Here is a 20,916-nt window from a genome sequence, read left to right on the forward strand (position 1 = left end):
AGAAAAAATTAGAAAACGTAAATGGTATTTATTAATGCTTTCTGGGTATTTTCAGAACCACCTGTACCCATTGCACCTCCCCAACTTACCTCTGTTGGAGCTACGTATTTGTGGATACAGCTCAATGCAAACTCAATAAATGGAGATGGTCCCATCCTTCAGAGAGAAGTAGAGTATCGCACTACAAGTGGGAGCTGGTATGACATCCAGCCAGTGGACGCTTCCATATATAAGATTGGACATCTTGATCCTGATACGGAATATGAAATAAGTGTTCTCTTAACAAGACCAGGAGAAGGTGGTACTGGATCCCCTGGACCTGCATTGAGGACAAGGACAAAATGTGCTGGTGAGTACACAAAAAGAAAGGTGTCTTTCAGTTATCTACAACATTCAGTGTCATCACTGTTTGAACATTTTAGTCTTGAAACCCTGTAGTGTCTTGATGAGTTTAATCATAGGATCCATATCTTAAAATGATTTGCAAAGAAGCAGAGCTTTAAATAGTGTATTATGCACATTGTGCAGTATAATCTAAATTCTTCAAATTGTTTTAAGCCTATATTACGGGAAGGAGCAAGTGTGTGGGGGAGGGGGGGACACATACATAAATGCTAATTTGGTTTACAGGAAGAATATATCTTTCTTGCTAAAATTAGTCTATTTTAAATTATATGACTCATACTCTATGTTACAGTCTCCTTGTATATGCCGTAACAGAAACAAAGGTGCAGCTGGCATTGCTCATAAAGCATCCCAGCTATTAATTTTGCGATCTGACCAGTATATTACTTAACCCTGAAAAAAAAAAGGCTATTAGCAGGTCTCCAAGATAATTTTCTGTGCTTGTGTATTTTATGTGTACCATTGATTCTAAAGAAAATATTGTGTGTATGTATATATGTGTCTATATATCTATATATATTTCCTGGTGACTCGTGGTCGTGCCCATTTTATACAAATATACTATATATATCCATCTCAATATGTTTGTGTATATATATATATATATATATATATATACACACACACACACATATATAGAGATGGATAGATAGATGGGTGGCACTCCATGTGTTCTTTGAATAAAAGGTTATTATCCCATTTCCCACCAACTTTTCAGAATGCCTTGCATTCTTTTTTCAAGGTACCAGCCTTGAGAAAAGATTGCTAGGTGCTTTGAAATGAAATGAAAGAAGACCTGGAGTGCTGTCCATTATTTCTATCTCAATGAGTACCTACAACTAGAGAGGGCACCTAGGCACCAGGTACTGGATTTATCTGGAGTCCTATTTACAATTCTGTCTGTCTATCTATCTATCTATCTATCTATCTATCTATCTATCTATCTATCTATACATCCATCCTCCTGGCTTTAACTTCCCTAATTCTGGGTATCTGACTGGTTGCATATGGATTGCCCTTCTGCTACTGTGATCCATGTCCATTCCTGCTTATCATCAGTCAGCAGTTTCCTGACATTTATTATGTATCAAAATGATGTCAAAGTATAAAAAATATTACATACACATGAATGTTATGAATGCTACAAACAGCTTTTTAATACAAACACCACTTTGCTGCTCTGTAAACTTTCTTCAAGACATTACATCAGGCACAAATGGAGGCTTTTAATTTTAGATGTTGTATGAGCAGGAGATAACAGATTATACAATACATGAACAGGAGACACAAAACCATTATACCAACATTCAGTGACTGTTCTTAATAGCACCTTCCTCTCCTTCTTTATATAAGCCCAGTTTGCTTGTTCTTAGCATAATTGGCAGCTACTGTATAGACTCGATTCAGAGATGGACATAAATGTAATCGCAGCAGCGATATGTCACGGATCGCAATTGCGATAATATGCTAATGACTCACTTGCCGTCCAGTGCTTAAAGCTTCAGTTCTTACATCTGCAGCTTACGCACAAAAATGGAAACAACGAACACAGATCAGGTGCCTTCAGCATTCTGAGTAAGTCTAAGCTGTCACGAACATAGCGGTCCTCCAGCCACACAGAGGGCTCTCCTGCTGCGATTAGGAATGCAATGGCTAATTTATGCACGACCACAAAAGAGTATTTAAATGGTCAGACAAGTCTGCGTTTCTCAAGCCACCCCCCCCCCCGTTGCCTCCCCCAAATGCTGAGAGCCTGTCACTCTGTGTGAGCATAATCGCAATTAATTTGTAGTGCAGCTTACACGCATGCGCAATGGCAAACGATCCTTCAATCTGCGTAAATCTCGGTATTGCCTCTAGCTCTGAATCAGGGCTGCTTGTAACAACCCAAACACACATAAAGGCGATAAATTAGGGCCAATATACAGTGTAATGTTCTGTGACAGCAATCCCCCTCACACACATTGAGTCATACCCATGTAGTCTTCTCTGCCTCCGTCCGCGTATGAGCAACTCCATACACTGTAGTGCTCCCTCTTCCAGTCTCCGTCAGACTGACAGGTTGATTGTGGTAAACTTGTGATCCTGGCATTGCGCTCTTAAAGTGTCTGGAACAGCTACTGAGCTCGACCGGTCATGTGGGGATGACCTCCCCATTCGTCCTGCCGTTAATCCGGCCTAAACCCCTGGGACCTAAATAGACGTCAGTTATGTGCAGATATTTAACTGGGGGAAAGACTGCTCCCCCTGCAGGACCCCTCTTCCACCGGCTACACCACTGGCCACAACATTAACAAAAATAAAGCAAACACACTGTTGGCCCAGATACATGTACAAATGGAAGTATACTTGTTTACAAACACAAAGATAATAGAACTGATTCAGTTTGTAGCGAGAATAACTTGTAGCCTGGTTCTGAGCAAATTACCAGTAGTAGTTCTAATGAAAACAAGGCCTATTGTAAAAATGAACAAAGATCATTATCACATGGAAACATAACTCGTGATGCAACCTCCGAGACATTAATGCTAATTGGCCCAATGGTTTTAAAACTATACAAAAATAACACTAAAAGTTTTGTGCTTTGGTAAATAAAATGTTGTCACATTTACACTGATTTGCTGTTAGTCCTGTGCAGTCTGCAACCACGTAAATGGCCAAAGCCAAGAAGCACAACAAGTAGATTAATCTTTTAGACCAGCAAGTATTATTCACCACAAGGTCAATGTGCAATCATTGAAGTGTCACTTCACAGCTTAATGAACTCAACAAAGTGTTTCACCTCAGTCAGGAAGTTTGCCACACAAGGCAGAATGGGACACAAACAAAATTATTCCAGAGGTGCAAAGATAACTTAATCATTGGGTAGTATTATACTCAAAATAAGAAGCATTAAAACAGTGTTGCAGTGAATATTTTTCTATTTCCCTGACCAGTACTATTTGTTTTTGGGTTTTTTTCCTATGAGGTGGTTAGTGTGGAATATTATAGCTATTTACACATATACAGTAGAAACATGAAATAAATGTATATCTATTATTATTATTATTAACATTGTTGATTTGAAAGGTGCTATAATCAAGGCCAGCAACAGAAATCTCGGGGCCTGGTACACTGGGCCCAACCTTCTCACCACCCCCGATCCCGCACATTCCTCCCCTGCATGTGTGATATGTGAAGCATGAGAATGTTAACTGAAAGATATGCCAGCCTTTAAATTAAGTAAAAATACACTATGACTTACCACACTGTCTCTCTGTCACTGATGATGCAGGCTGTAGTTCTTGTCTGCCGTCTCTTGCAAGGTCTTCTCGATGCCTCAGGGGAAGGAGGGATTGTGTCTGCAGCCAGTCATCCTCAGTCCTCAGCCCCTCATCACCTTCCTCCAATTCAGCCTCTCATCACCATCCTCAGCACAGAAGCCCCCCATCACTTTCCTCTGCCCCATCACCTTCCTCTGCCCCTAGCACCTGTCACATTCTGCCCCCAGCCCCTATCACCTTCATCTGCCCCTTCACCTTCCTCCATCCCCAGCCTCCATCACCTTCCTCCAGCCCCTGTCACCTGCCCCATTCACCTTCCTCCATCCCCAGCCTCCATAACCATTTTCATCCCCAGACCCCATCACCTTCCTCTGCCCCAGCCATTATCACCTTCCTCTGCCCCCTTCACCTTCTTCCGTCCCCAACCCCCATCAATTCCTCTGCCCCCAGCCCCTATTCCTTATCCTCTATTCCCAATCATCTCAACTGGTTAACCCAGGCGCAGCCTGCCTGACCGGCAGGGAAGACGTGCGGCAGCGTGACCCATGACGCCACACCACCGCTTTGTTAAATTAAAGGTTATGCCCATTCCGGAGCTGAGCCACCTGGAAGAGCCCAGCGCTGCCCGGGCCAGGCTACAAGGGATTTAGTCAGATGGCTTCCCGGTCGTCGGCATTTCATACCCAACCCACCTCGACACCTGTGGCATAATGCCAGAAGCTGCATTCGTCTGACAAATGAATAAACTATGTTCAGTTAGATGTAACTGTATCAATAACAGTGACTATCTGTTTTATAATACACCACAGAGCACTACAGTACTTTGAGATATACTTTTTATGCGATAGAAACCTTTTATTAGTATTATTATTGTATTTTCTTTATATGGCACCACAAGGGTTCCATATTGCCATACAGAGGATACTATGGAACCTCACATTATTTATATGGCGCCACAAGGGTTCCTTATCGCCATACAGAGGATACTATGGAACCTCACATTATTTATATGGCGCCACAAGGGTTCCTTATCGCCATACAGAGGATACTATGGAACCTCACATTATTTATATGGCGCCACAAGGGTTCCTTATCGCCATACAGAGGATACTATGGAACCTCACATTATTTATATGGCACCACATGGGTTCCTTATCGCCATACAGAGGATACTATGGAACCTGACATTATTTATATGGCGCCACAAGGGTTACGTATCGCCATACAAAGGATACTATGGAAGCTCACATTATTTATATGGCACCATAAGCGTTCCTTATCACCATACAAAGGTTACTAGGGAACCTCATGTTATTTATATGATACCACAAGAGTTCCTTATCACCATACAAAGGATACAATTGAACCTCATGTTATTTATGTGGTGCAACAATAGTTCTTTATCACCATACAAAGGATACTATGAAAACTCACATCATTTATATGACACCACAAGAGTTCCTTTTCACCAAACAAAGGATACTATGAAAAGTCACATCATTTATATGACACCACAAGAGTTCCTCATTGCCATACAAAGGATACTATGGAACCTCACATTAATTATAATGTGCTACAAGGGTTTCATATCACTATAGAAAGGATACAATGGAACATCACATTATTTATATGACAACACAAGGGTACCATATAGCCATACAAAGGATACCAAGGAACCTCACATTATTTATATGGCGCCTCAAGGATTCCTTAACATTATATAGAGGTTACTATGGAACTTCACATTATTTATATGGTGCCATAAAGGTTCCATATCGCCATACAAAGGATACGATGAGCCTCATGTTATTTATATGGTACCACAAGGGTTCCATATCGCCATACAATGGATACTATGGAACCTCACCTTATTTAAATGACACCACAAGGGTTCCATATCGCCATACAAAGGATACTATGGAACTTCACATTATTTATATGGCGCCACAAGGGTTCCATATCGCTATACAAAGGATACTATGGAACCTCACGTTATTTTATAACGTTAGGAAAGGATAAATGGGTTGGTGAAAGGGAGCACTGCGAATGGACTTGGGATATGGATAGAGGAGTGAGATGAAGTAGAGAGATGAGGTGGAAATAGAAGGTAATAAAAAAGGGTTCATTTACTTTGCTACTACTACAAATTAATTTATGTCTTGGCTGAAATTTCCTATAATGCAAAGCAAACAAGTGGGGTATATAAGTTTTCCCATAAGTATTCTTCAGACCATGATTGTTTATCCAATTTAAAAGTATTACCTTTAAATACTAATTTCCCTGTTATTGTGGGGGTGTGCAAATAGCTGTACACCAGTGGTTCTCCAACTCGGTCCTCAGGACCCCACACAGTTCACATTTTCCAGGTCACCCAGCAGGTGCACAGGTGTATTCATTACTCACTGACACATTTTAAAAGATCCACATGTGGAGCTAATTATTTCCCTTGTGATTCTGTGAGGAGACCTGGAAAACATGAACTGTTTGGGGTCCTCAGGACCGAGTTTGAGAACCTAGAGCGCCAGCCACTAGAGGGAACCACTGAGCCACCCCCCAAAAAAAGTCTCCTTCCACTTGGCATTAGCGGCCAGGGACGGATTGGCAGTAGGGTTGGTGGGCCGATGCGCTGTGGGGCAGAGTGGCCGACTTTGTCAGCCTGGGACTTTTTTTTATTTATTTGTGGCCCTGCCCCCAATATAATAGATCCACTGAGGATGCTGCTCTTAAGGTTCTCCGTAAGGTGTAATGTCACCTAGAGAATAGGGATTCATATGCTAGTCTGTTGTTTGTAGACTACAGCTCTGTCTTTAATACTGTTGTACCATCCTTACTGATTGCAAAGCTTCAGGCAATTGGTTTTGTCATGTCTATTTGTAATTGATAGCTGAATTCCTTGACTGACCATTCGCAGTCGGTTAGGTTAAGCAGATCTACTTTCGTCCCCAATAATTGTGAATATAGGAGTTCCTCAAGGTTGTGTATTGAGTCCCTTCCTTTACTCCTTGTATACATCAGATTGTGTTTCGAGTTCAGAATCTAGTTCCATTCTAAAATTTGCTGATGACACCACGATAGTGGGTTTGATCAGTGATAGGAGATGAGTCAAAGTTATAGAGCGAACGTGGATCAACTCGTTATGGTAGATTTTAGAATGACCAGGAAGAGTGCCCCCCGACCCCTATTTTAGAATTGTTCTGAGGTAGAGAGGGTTTCAAGTTTCTAGGAATTATTTTTTCTGATTACTTATGGTCTTCACATATCACATCAGTGGTGGGGAAGGCTCAGCAACACCTTTTTTTCCTTAGGAAACTTAGAGCAAATGGTTTATCAAGGCCATTACTTGTAAATTTTTACTGTTGTATAAATGAGAGCCTTCTAAAGTATTTTATCACTGTTTGGTACGGGACTTTCACATGTTCAGACCGTGGTTCTTTAGCTAGGATGGTTAAAGTGGTCGAAAGAACCATCGGCCAATCCCTACCTAGATTAGAAGAAATTGATGCTAAAATGTGTGTTTCGAAAGCAAATAAGATTGTTGCTGACTTTAGTCACCCATGTCATTCTCTGTTCTCTTTATTGCCTTCTGGTAAGCGTTTTAGGTGTATTGGGTGTCGAACTAGTGATTATTAGTTTCAATTCTTAAATTTTTATTGTACTTTTATGTAATTTTATCTGACTGTGAGTTTTCTTGTACTACAATTTCACTGATACATTTGTAATGTGGATCAGGATGTGATAATACATATTGATTGATGCATGACATGCAGCCCGTCGGCCCCTGTCATAGCAAGCAGAGTGGCCCGAGGAGCTCTCAACATCGCGAAAAAGGCTGTCAGCCCTTGTCTCGCGAGACAGTGCTCCTCATCACTCCACCGGAGAGACCACACAGCAGATGCTGGCACTGTTTTCTGCACACACCAGGCGCAGCGATCACAGGACAGCCCCCACATCCAGCTACAGTGGGAGCCGATAACTGGCCTGGGGGGTCGTGGCGGTGCTACTCTTTCTACAAGTGACAACATGTCTCTCCACCCTCCCTCTCCTGCACCTGACATCCTTTGCCCCAACCCTCCTCACCTGCATATGACAGTCTGTCCTCTCCCCCTCTCCTGCGTGTGACAACCTAGCCCTCCCCTTTCTGCAAGAGATAGCCTGCCTCCCCCCTCTCTATTGCATATGCCAGCCTGTTTCCCCCTTTCATGATTAAGTGGCAGCCTGCCTCCCCTGTGTGTGATGGCCTGCCGCTTGTCCCCCTCTCAGCTACAAGTAACAGCTTCCCCCATCCATTCCCTGACTGTATAAAGCAGCCTTTGGCTACTATACTCTCCCTGTGTATCCTCTCACTACCCTTACTCTTCCCTGCATGTGATATATTCTGTCTCTCACCTCCCTTGTCTCCTCCCACTTATGTGTGACAGGTTTTGTCCCAACTACCTACCCCCAATCTTCTATATGTTTCACTGTGACAGCCTCCCTCCCTCCTGTGTATGACAGCATGTCTCTTTTCCTACCCCTCTAACCCTGTGTATAACAGCCACTCATTGTGTCATGTGTCCTCTCCTACTTTTGGCATATTCTGACTCCCATACCATGTGTCCCCTCCCCCTTATGGGTGACAGCTTCTTTCTCCTATTTAACTCTCAGCCCTCATGCTAAACCAATCTCTCCTCACCCTTCCCTGTGTGTGACAACCTCAGCATGTGACATACTACATCTCTGTCAACCTCATCCCTCTCCCTTCTCCTTCACATGTACAGCCTTTCCCTCTCTCCCCTTAGAATGATGCAACCTCTTTCTTTGTCCTCCTGCCTTCTGTGTGTGACAGTCTGCACTATTCCTCCCTTTCACTTCACATTCCTCTCTCTCCCTCCTCCGTCATCTTCACATGTTACAGCCTCTACAGCTGTTTCCCCCCTCTCTCCTGAGTGTGTTGCAGTCTCCTTCTTTCTCCCCTTTGCATGAGGTACCTGTTATCTGTACTGTGCTTTCTGTACTGTTTGGCAGTCACTGAGATGCTTTCTGTTTGGTGTGGTGGTCACTGCGATGCAGGCTGTCTGGTACTGCGGACAGTAGAAATCTGTTTATGTATACGGAAGCCATGGGGATGCTGTCTGTGTGGTATGATGTTCATTGGGATGCTGCCTGTCCTATATGACAGTCACTGCAATGATGTCTGTATTGTATGGCGGTAACTGCAATGCTGTCTATATTTTATGGTGGACACTCTGGGCCTGATTCAGACTCACTCGCTAAGATGCATACTCTCACTGCTGTCGATGGTATGCAGTGTGTATGCATTGTGCGCATGCATAGCAGTGCCCATGCGCATACCTTAGCAAAAGTACACAATGCATTCACTCACTACACATAGACAGCTCAACAGAGTGAGTGACAGGGGAAGCCATTTGTAGGTGGTAACAGGGGCTGGCCATTAAAAACGGGGGGAGTGGAGGTGCAAATGCAGGCGTGCCTGAGCATCTCAATGGCGTTTTAGAGGTGTGCATAATTATAAGACAGCATCATAGTACACGTCACCTGGCTTGTTTTTACACTGAAGTGCTCGCAGTGCTTGTGGCAGGGTATGGTCAACCTCAAGCGCTGCAATAGCATCCAATGTATCGATGGTTGCATACACTTCCATGACGTGTACAAGTGGGCATCTTAAAACATACTGGGCGTGCTAATGCATTGCTGTGCGGTAGCACTCCCTACACAATTTGCATACACATCGTGCGAGAGATCGCATCTAGAGAGCGGCTCCGAATCAGACCCTCTGTGTGCTGTATAGCATTGTGAATATCAGTATATAACATGTGGTGGTTGTGTGAGGGGCCCAGGGGTGCTTTTTGCTTTTGAATCAATTTTCTTTCATCTGTTTTGCTACAATATCCTTTTACGGTAGGAGCCCCTATCTAAAGAAGCCAGTATTAGGTGTATGCACCAAGACAGTACAGTCAGGTATTCTCTATTGGATTATCACAACTTTCTTCCAGCAAGATGACTAACTGCCAAAGACCCGTACCCACAGGGGAGCAAGGGCGGTATTATGTAGTTTCGCCATGGCGCCTAGATACCTTGCACAGGCCCTATGCACATGGCTTATTGGATAGTTAACAGAATGCTAATACGACTGTTATACCAAGGAGAGTTCAAATCCAGATCAGACCCGGAATTTACCACTTTCATACTGCGGCGCTGACCCAGATAATTCCCGAGTCGGCGCCGTTCACACTAGAGCCGGATCTGCAGTGGACACTTGGAGATTATGTAATCTCCAAGCGCCACTGAAAACCGGCCAACTGGGCGGCATGCGGCACGAATCAGGTCATCGTGACCCGGATCGTGCCATTTACACTGTAGGGTGCCCCGGGAATGACCCGTGGCAAATCCTGCAAAGTACCCGAATTGGATCCTTGGGTCCTTGGACCTGGGTGGATCCATTTACACCAACAAAAATCCCAGGTTGATGCTCATCAACCTGGTATTTTTAAGTCGGTGTAAAAGGGGTTATGACACTTGCTGTCTCTTCTCTCCATTCCGCCTGTAATTCCAGGAGCCATGTCCTCTTGCGACCAATGAATTAGGAACTTGTTGTTAATGTCTCACTCAGCATATGGCTACATTTACTGTTTGGAGAGACTGGTTTTCAGTGTTCTGTCAGAAGAAGATTTTTGCATTATTTTCCACATCAGATATTTATTATTTAGTTTGAATAAGTCTCATTCACCATGTATTATTTATACCACACATGAAGCATTGAGTGACTGCAGAACTGAAGTGACAGGAAAGTGTCACTTAAACTTTCAATGAAATTATTGTGTGACATCTTTAATTGTTAGCTTGCAGGCTTGAAAGAACATACTAATCACTAGTTAATGGGGTTAGTAGATGCTGATATACTAATGACAAACAAATTAAGAAAGGTAGGTGTAAAACACTGCTATCCTCAGATGTGATCCTTTCAATTAACAACAGGAGTCGATTTAAAGAAAGAGTCAGTGCACCTGTTTAATGACAGCGATAATTGTAAGATGTAATTCTGAAACTATGGGGACTAATATTATTCCAGAACTGCAGATTAAACTGCATTTTGATGGTTGGGAGATTTGTGATGCAAATGTTTAACTCATTCATTTCATGCAGAAGTCTTTAAGCAGTGAAACTATTTGAATGCTCAACAGAGAGGCAAATTATTGTAACTACCAGCAAAGGCAATTCTGACCATGTGTCCGAAGGCACATTGTACTCAATCCAATTAACTCACACGCTAGGCGGGCGAGTTCCCTTTGCTGAGGTGTACACATCGGAACTTGCGCCCCTCAAGCTTCAATTTCGTGGATTTTTTGTACGTAACCCTATAGGGCTGCAAACAGAAATCAGCATTATCGGTGGTACCATAAGTGCAGCACATGGCCGCGTGAGTGAGAACATCACTGCTAATAGGATTGAGCCCATTGTGTGTATTGTGCCCAGCTTTGACACATTTTGTCAGAGTTGTGAGGACTCTCTCTTCTGAGGCAGGTAAAGGAAATTATTATCTATAATGTAAAGGCATTGGGAACAATATCTTGGTTAGGCTGCTTACGTATTATAGCTTAATCTAAAACAAAGCCAAATGGAAAGGGTCAATCACAGTTCTTCAGAACATTTCCATCCAGCATGCCCAGGAGACACATTAGGGCTGATGTCGTTTTGGTAGCAATATAGGGCCTCATTCAGGGTTGTATGGTATTGCAGAGCTGTAGGGACTGTAACAAGGTGTGTGCAAGTGGTGTCATTGCACAGAACACAGGGCTCTGTGGGAGGCACCCAGGGTTGTCTTAATAAAACTGGGACTGAGGTGAGTACTCGTTTCCGGGGGGGGGGGGGGGGTAAGATCAGAATACAGTGCAACGGTGGCTGGCTTATAAAAATATCACAAGTTTACCAACAGATCGCGGCTGCAGTGGGGCGGGTTGACGGCCCAAAAAGCCCAATGGAAAAGATGGAGCTGGAGGCATCATTACTGTCCCACGGTCCCTGCATCTGGCTTGCAGGATGCCTAGAACGGCCAGTATCGCTGAGCAGTGCCACCCACAGTGTCCTTTTGATGCTCCTTGCTTACACCCTGCAGTATGAGGACACTCCTGGCAGTACTGTGCTTCCCGGTGCTAGTGCCCCGGCCCCCTATGTGTGTCCTCATCACATTATGCTTTCAGGGGGGCGGTGCAGGCACAGTGAGCTGTTACGGCTCTGTTCAGAGCTATAGCAATTACAGGACATCAAGCAATGAAAAACTGATAACATACATTTCTCACATAGTGGATGTCAGTGTATGCATGTACCTGACTTTACACATGTTGCTCACTTCTGCCATATAATGCAGATCAATAACCCAAATATATTTGAAGAATTAGATTATATTTACATGGTCTCAGTTCAGCATATAGCTGCATTCTGTGACTACACATACAATAAATGCAGACTGCATGCACTGAAATGAACATTTTATAGTACTGTAGCTGAAAAGAACAGTAAACTATTAGTCTTTATTTCTCTTTCATATATCTGGCTGTCTTTTCAGGAAAATGAAGTTTAGTTACCATATGCCTTATACCTATTGACATTGAATAGAAGCTGATATAGTATAATCAACATCACCGCATATTAAATCAGTGTAACCTCATACACACCTGTCCAAAACAATAAATCACACCAAGAGACTGCATAACTTTACAGATAACCTTGAGCTTACTCTTTTGTCAGTGCCGGCATGCCACAAATCCAGCGCCTGTGTGGCATTTTTCATTATATTATTCAGTAACTCTACCAGCATGTGTATTACCAGAACATGGACGAAAGCCAAATGGAGGGGAGAAAAATATCAGTCCTGCAATCATTCTTCAACTTGTAGAATCAATAACTCCTTGCCCTGAAGACACAGCCATGCAGACACTCACACTGCACTTGGAGAAAGGAAAAGAATGCACGATAAAAAGGATAGATGTCTCTTTCTGTGTTTTCCATTACTTCTTTCAGTACATGAACAGAGTGTAGAATCTGTAAATAGTGTTCCCATTCATTTTCCAAATGGTAAATGTTTGATCCTGGGGTATGAACTAGGTCTATCTTTATGACATATTGAAAAATAGATCAATCCACTTACATTGTCAGGAACAATTGCAACACTATGAGACAGTTTTTTGGGTTTTTTTTTAAATACTTGTTAATTATACAACATCATTAAGTCGCCAATCATTTGAGAGGTTAGAGAATGACATTAATACATAAACCTGATTAACAACCTAAGATAACTCAAATTAATAATACTGACACTAGAGATGGAATTAAAGTTAAAGGTCATAGCTTTTACTGTTCAAATTAATACGGAATCCCAGAAGAAATTGCATGGCTAAGAAATAATTGCATTCTCAAATATAAATACTACAGGACACAGCCTAAGCTGGACAGGTTCCACCCCTTTATTATTTTGGACCCAATGACTGGGATTAATTGCTGTCCCCCTTTTGGGCAGAGCAATCTTTCCCTGCAAAAAGGTGGTGCCACACCATTACCACTTGCACCCAAATAGGCCACAGTGAAGCAATGCTTACCTGCCAAAGCCAAGTTCAAATTGAATCGCAGCACCTTGGGTATACTGTACGCGACCCCACTCTACGGATCACCGTGGGATGTCAGAAACTTTTATTAATAGTCTCAGCAGCAGCACGAAAATGCATTTTGCAGTATTGGATACAGGCTGGCCCACCTCCTGTCACTCTTTTTGTTAATAAGCTTTACTATATCTTCTGAATGGATTGGATTGAAGCTCCTCTTCATAAGAAATCTAGTGTGGACATTTTTTTTACTACCTGGGAGAGTTATGTTTCTTCTGTACCCACAACGATCCCAGGCCAACTTAATTTCTGATTCAAAAATACCACGTGGTATGAAACTAGGCTATGCATGAATGACCCTCCTATCATCCTCGACACTGACCTAAAAATTGGCCTGTAGGCAATTCCTTTGCTTTTTTATTGTACTTTACAGTTCTATTCCCTTACTTATATTCTATTATGTGTAATGTATTTTATTATATAACTTTTTGACTTACAGCATATGTTGCCGTATTTTCTCACTTTGACACTCCTGGTTGTAAATTAAAACAATTACAATTACAGAAAAAAAATTGAATAGCACCCTGCCACTCAACTATCCTAAAACTCAACCCCAAGCGCACCCAACAATTTGCGAAGGAAAAGTAATATCCTAGTATAAATAAAATGAGCATTGAGAGCATTCAAGAGGGTTAGATCATCATCATCATTACAAGTTAAGGGGTGACAGCCATCAATCCCCCTTGATCAACAATAAATTTACTAATAGAAACAGCAATGTTTCTACACACCCAATACAAAATATTAGCTCTTTTGGCACCTTCAAAATCTCAGACCAAACAATCGGAGTGGTAGCACACCTAGCCCTTATATCCATCAGATTTAACTTAATTTGAATAATAAGACCAATGCCAGTGCATTCACTGAGATCATTGCCCCCTATATGCACCACTATGCAAATAGTAACACCCCAGCACCCAATTGCATACACCAGCATTGTAAAAATATCATCCCCTGTGAGCCCCTATACACTAAACTATCTCACCTGACTTCTGCCTAGTAAAGCGGACACCCTCTTAGCCAACTGTGAGTGAGTTGCTCAGTAGATATAAAAGTGTCCCACAAACCAAAGTTCTTAGGAGTCCACAGAGGAATCTGTAACAAACAATAAACTGAAGTCAACAAACAGTAATGCAAACCACAGAGACATCCACTCTGGGCAACAATGATGAAATGGAGGACAGGGGGATATAGGAGCAGGGCAATGGGAAGGGCAATCCAGGTGAAGGTAAAACTTATAGAAAAAACTCTGCTTATTTTTTTATTAATTTGTACCATGTGATGTAAAAATTTGAGGCCTAATCCCATTGCACCCCCACAATAGTGCTGAGCAACTAAATCTTGGTCAATTCCACAGTAGCACCATGCTTAAGACTTGTTAGGGCATGTGTTCTGTGGTTGAACATTGCATGCTACCAGATGGATGGACTGCTGCAAAGTGAGATGCCAAAGGTGCAGGTCAAACTTCATCCTCCTCCTGAAACCAAATGGTGACCCAGCATCTTTTCCCAAATTGGTCTGGCTTGGAATGGTGAATTTTGAGTGAAACTGCACCAAGCTTAATAACTGTTTTGCATGCCAGCAGGCCTGAGTCAAGTGACTTCTTTGAAGTTGCCATTAGCTTGCAAACCCTAAATGCCTTAAAAATGCCATTGAGAATACTGTCTGAAAGAGACGTGCTTTATAATCAATAGATGTTAACAAAACCTACGTCTCCATAAGGGAATTGATGGTGTGCTGCCTATCCTCCTGGACTTACTCACATCTAGCCCAGCCATTAAATAATAATTTTGTAGGATCTTATCTACCATAATTTTGCGAATAATGAGAAAAACCTGCTAGGGACAACAGTGCGGCTGCTCTAGAGTGAATCTGCCTCACAACAATCCAAACAGTTAAGGAGGAACACTGCTCAGATATCTTCCCTACTGCCAAATCTGAGCTCAGTAGTTTAACACATTCCCACCAAGCAGACAATATTGTTTTATGGATGGTGCCAGGACTATTGTTGTCCAATCCTTCTATATCACTTGACAAACTGTAACACATATTGTCAAGGTAAGCCCTGAAAAGAAGCCCTATGTGCTAGTGCTCTACAATAGTTCCATAGAAACCGAGGCAATTCAGCAAAACTGTTGTCAGCCTCTGGCATTTGTTGCGGTTTGAAGCTTATGCTAGCTTCCAAACAGAGAAGGACAAGGTGCTGCAATAGATGCAGAGCAGGAGGAGAGTTTGCCCTCTGATTGTTGATGGCTTGAACCCAGGGCCGCCCTTGCCCAAATTTTTTGGTAAGCAAGTATATTTTTTGGTGCCCCCCCCATGCAGTGCCCCTTTTACAGTGCCACCGGTAGTGGTCCCCCCTGTGCAGTGCCCCTTGTGCCCCCAGTAGTATTCCATTTATATAGTGCCCCCAGTAGTAGTCCCCCTATGCAGTGCCCCTTGTGCCCCCAGTATAATTCCCCTTATATAGTGCCCCCAGTAGTAGTCCCCCTATGCAGTGCCCCCAGTAGTGGTACCCCCTATGCAGTGCCCCTTTTACAGTGCCCCCAGTAGTGGTCCCCCCTGTGCAGTGCCCCTTGTGCCACCAGTAGTATTCCCCTTATATAGTGCCCCAGTAGTACTCCCACCCCCTATGCAGTGCCCTTTATATAGTGCCCACAGTAGTGGTCCCCCCCTTGTAGTGCCCCTAGTAGTAGTCCCCCCTCTTGTAGTGCCCCCAGTAGTAATCCCTCCCTTGTAGTGCCCCCAGTAGTATTCTCCCCCTTGTAGTGCCCCCAGTAGTATTCCCCCGCCGCTTTGCATTATGGGAGTGACACCACGTCATGACGTCACTCCCATTACCCACTGCGGGAGCCAGAAGATGTCCGGCTCTGGCAGTGGGAGCAGCAGCCGATGAGAGTCTGTCTGACTCTCATCAGCTGCTAAAGCAAACACACAGCTGCCGGAGCCGGCGGCTGTGTGTTTGTGCTGTATAGCGCTGACCGAACTCCGTCCGGTCAGCGCTACACACGCGGTGCAGCTGTGTCACAGAGACACAGTCTGCCCGCAGCCCGCATGGTACGCAGCTGAAGCGCCCTTCACTATGTGGCGCCTTACGCAGCTGCATACCATGCGTAACGGGAGAACCGGCCCTGCTTGAACCAACCCTAAATTATCACACCAGAAAACAGTGCTCTGATTGCAAACATGCTGTTTCTAGAGCTCCACTGCAACTATAACTGGAAAAAGTTTAAAAAAGTACCACATTTGCAGTAAGCCCAACAGTGTCCAAAGGCCATTACTCAGAAAACCACTCACCATCCATATATTCATGAAGGCTAAAAAGCCTGCTGTATAAAACTGCAAACTTGGGCTAGCAATAGGCATACCGGGCCCAATCCACCCCATTAAATTGTCCATATAGTTTGCGATACCCAAGTGTTTTGTTCCGCCTGCATGCACCATAACAAAAGGTACAGTACCGAAAGCAAAGAATGTACTGGACACTGCACAGCCCATGGGCAAGCAAAGGTAAACAAAGAAATTGCTATCAAAACAGAAACTCATAAGTCTAAATGACTCTGGGTTCAACAAGAGAAGGTAGAAGACTAACTCAGTGTAGACCGTCGCCAATAAATCTCCAGCCCCGAAACTGCAAACCAAGCCTGAAGCATTGTCAAAGGACTGATATTTGACACTTCAGAGCCCTGTGTCTATAGAATATTTAAAAGAGGCTCCAATAGTATAAGACAAGTGCTAGAGAAGCTGAAACTTACCCTGCACCTTTTTGGGAACCACACCATATATTTGCTTGCTAAGCTCACCCATGGCCCTTGCTTCTAGCTAGCAGGGTGTTTGGAACAGCATTCGGCAGCCAGTATTGCTGCGGCAGTGCCGCCTGTAGCTTTCTTTAAACACTACAGTGTCTTCAAGACTCTCCTGGCACTGTTGCAGTTCCGGGTGCCGGCAACCCTATATGCGATATGATATCAAGCACAATGGGGGTGGGATCGGCACAGGGTGCTCAGAGCCCTTGTTACGGCTCTGATTATTATGAACGCATATTTTTTATTACGGTATGTAGTTATGAGACCAACGGACGCATGGCCGTCGGTCTCAGTACTGACAGTGTAATCCTGGCATAGGATCTAACATAGGCGTCGAAATACCAAAGCCTATGTTAATCCCGATGCCGGACCAATCGTCCAATGCCGGGGGTGAGTATCCACATATCCACATAGCCAGGGATGGGGTTGTTAGGGCTAGGTACCCCCCGGGGGACTTAGGGTTAGGCACCCCCCCGGGGAGGGTTAGGCTAGGGGAAGGGGGGGTTAGGTTTAGGCACTAAGGGGGGAGGTTAGGGTTAGGCACCCCCCCGGGAAGGTTATGTTTAGGGTGTGGGGAGGGGGGGGGTAGGTTTAGACACTAACGGGGGGAGGTTAGGGTTAGACACTACGGGGGGAGTTTAGGGTTAGGCACCCCTAAAGATGGGTTAGAATTAGAGGGGGGAAAGGGTTAGGAATAGTAAACTTACCTCCGCTGTCGGGATCTCCTCCATCGGGCTGCCGACGTCGGGATTTGAACCGCCGTGCCCACGTCTGCCGGTCAAACATACGGATTCCTTTTATTACATTGCTCAGCTCCCTAACAATTTCTGTGTCTTCTCCAATTTATCATTTTCTATAAAAATTATTTGCACTGATATTGGCATAATTGCATATGTACAGTGTTCATTGGCCATGCTATTATATATGTCTGAGCAAGATGTTTCACTATACAATATTACCCATGCTTTCTCTTTTAAAATTGACAATTAACCCCAGAAAATGCAATAAGTGAATAGTCTGTGCTTTATCCTGGCTGGCATAAAACTAAAGGGCATATTTAATAACTAGTGATATTCTGTTATCACTCGTTACTAAACTTAAAAGGTGCTCCAACCAATCAGCTCCTAACTGTCATGTGTTTGAAAAATAACAGTTAGGAGCTGATTGGTTGGAGCACCATTTAAAATGAGCAATGAGTGATAACAAGAATTTCACTCTTTTTTAAAATATGCCCCTAAATTTGATATGTGCACACTATTTGGTTTAGAACCAAAGGTCCTGTTTGTACATTCAGAACTGTTTATTTTATTATATATAAACAAATGTAGCTTTAAAATGAACACTAAAAGAAAAAAATAATGTTTTATCAAGTAATTTATCCTATTTTATTACAATATACACTTTAATCCCAACTAATAAGCTTATATAATTCAGTCTTTATTCTTTCACTTTCATTAACTTGTTCTATTTTGTTTTATTCACAAAATAATTAAGCAAATCAGACTTTCATCTAGAGTAAGTGTTCTTAAAAACATTCTTAATAGATTATTGATTTATGTCATGGTCTTAGAATGAAATGTGTTTTCATCATTAATGTCATCTGTACCAGTGGCTTTGAGAGTAATTAGAAAACTTGATTTTGTCAAGCAATGTAGTTTTTAAAGACAATAATTATAATTTCAGGCTATGTAGGGGTTATGGCAGCAGCGCACACTGTTCATGAATCCCAATCCCACAGCTACAGCTCTGTCTTATAAATAGCAAATGGAATATCTTCTGCCACCATACATTTTACGTAGAATTCTAATCTTTGGAAATCCTTGGCCTCATGTCATACAACCATGTAATTACTCTGTAAACTACAAACAGTGGATAGTGCACGTTGATAGTTTTGTTTCTAGAGTGGTGAGATGAGAAGTTCTGTGACAAAAGAGCAAATGATTGAAGACTATACACTGTCATTTCCGATGAAATGAACATTAGGTCAGCATAGTGCATTTCCATTTTTATCTAAATGCAACAGTTGTATCTGCAGATGCAAAAGTGTAACTAGGAATAACAATGCTATGTCTTTTCCTCCAAGTCATCTAAATTATACCTTAAATCTCAGGTCTTTTCAATGCACAAATATACAGAATTGTATTATTATTATTACAGTATTATTATTATTATTATTATTATTTATTAATAATAAATAAATAATAGTAATAATGATAATAATAATTGTTATTAGGTTACCAATTATTACTGTTGGGGCCCTGAAGAATACTTGGCTATTAGACTAGGCAGGTCAGGGGTACACACAAAACACACTAACACACACTACTTTATGGGAAGAAGAAAATTAGTAAAACAGCCAGTGAAGCTCCATTTATGAAAATGTAATCACATAGAACACACATTAAATTAAAGCTGCCCTCTCACCCTCAGGGTCCTTCTTTGTTTGACGTGTGAGTCTCTGGTTGGAGACCTAGGATCCTTCTCCTTTCCCCTGTGTATCATCCTCCCCTCCCCATTCCGTCTGTGTTATGTTTTCCTTTTTTTGTTTATTGTTGAAAAATTTGTGGGTTCACATGTTCTTGGTGTAATGAGTTTACTATTAATGTTTTGATACCTGTATTTGTGTATTGGACATGTGTATCTTTAAATAAAATAATATATAAAACAAATTAAAATAAGCCACTTGTAAGCACAAAATAATACAAAGTAACAAGGCACAACTGAAAAAAATCTTCTACTTCAATATAAACCAGATCACCCAAGTTCTTTACTCCAACAACCAATGAAACAATCAATTCAGAACTGTTGGTTACTAGAGCACCTGCCCCACTTGTTAATATCAGAGTCCCACGTTAACATTGTATAAATTCAATGGAATTGCTGGCGACTATTGTTAGTAAGGATGTTAGATGCAACAGTAGAAGGATTAGATATTCTGTTACTTCCGAATTTCCAAATCCGCATTGCTCAGTCCAAGCCAGAGATTTTCCCAATCAGAGCAGTGCCACCTAAGATGCGTATGACGGGCTTAGGGGTGTCCGTGTTATAGTACATGGAATGGAAATTTGCCATCTATGAGCTATGGTACAGGGCTTCATTATGAAATTGAAAACAAAAGGTGCCATTTATGTTCTTCAACATCAAATAGAAAAAAATATCTTAGCTGCTGTTCATAGTTCTCCTGTGATGTGTTTTGTGTAGCTTGTACACTTTTCAAAAGCAGTATAAGGTCGGGTGTACACTTCATCCAATTCATTGATCCTGACCCACTAAGCTCCATACCCATGGTTCTATACACGGTATAGATGTGTCCTCATACTCTGTTGCTCAAGTTGTGTCAAATAGCCCCTCTATGCACGCCAGGTCCCGTGTGACTCTGCTTGCAATTAGCATTTTTTTTGTGGGGAGTTTTTGCTGAAAATGTCTTAGTCGCAATGCGATGTGGCTACGGTGCACTAGGAGACTGCACTGATTCATTTGATATGCAACACTTGTATATCTGTGTGTGACTGAGTCTGAATGTATATCTGTGTGTGATGTGTATATCTGTGTGTGACTGAGTCTCAATGTATATCTGTGTGTGACTTGTATATCTGTGTGTAACTTGTATATCTGTGTGTGACTGAGTCTCAATGTATATCTGTGTGTGACTTGTATATCTGTGTGTGACTGAGTCTGAATGTATATCTGTGTGTGACTTGTATATCTGTGTGTGACTGAGTCTGAATGTATATCTGTGTGTGACTTGTATATCTGTCTGTGACTGAGCTGCTCTACTATTTTGGT

The 20,916-nt window shown here is 42.4% G+C and overlaps 1 protein-coding gene across 6 annotated transcripts in view; it reads left to right on the plus strand.

Annotated features, from left to right (window-relative positions):
* The window catches only part of PTPRM (protein tyrosine phosphatase receptor type M), a 900,933-nt gene that overhangs the window by 365,985 nt on the left and 514,032 nt on the right, over positions 1-20,916 (plus strand). For all 6 annotated transcript variants that reach the window (XM_088469672.1, XM_088469673.1, XM_088469674.1 and 3 more), the window contains exon 7: positions 56-349. In XM_088469672.1, coding sequence (XP_088325798.1) covers positions 56-349 — 294 coding nt within the window. The remainder of the gene's footprint in view (positions 1-55; positions 350-20,916) is intronic.

The sequence above is a fragment of the Taudactylus pleione genome, unplaced genomic scaffold (assembly GCF_031769625.1).
Source record: "Taudactylus pleione unplaced genomic scaffold, aTauple2 ptg000093l, whole genome shotgun sequence".
Classification (NCBI taxonomy): domain Eukaryota; kingdom Metazoa; phylum Chordata; class Amphibia; order Anura; family Myobatrachidae; genus Taudactylus; species Taudactylus pleione.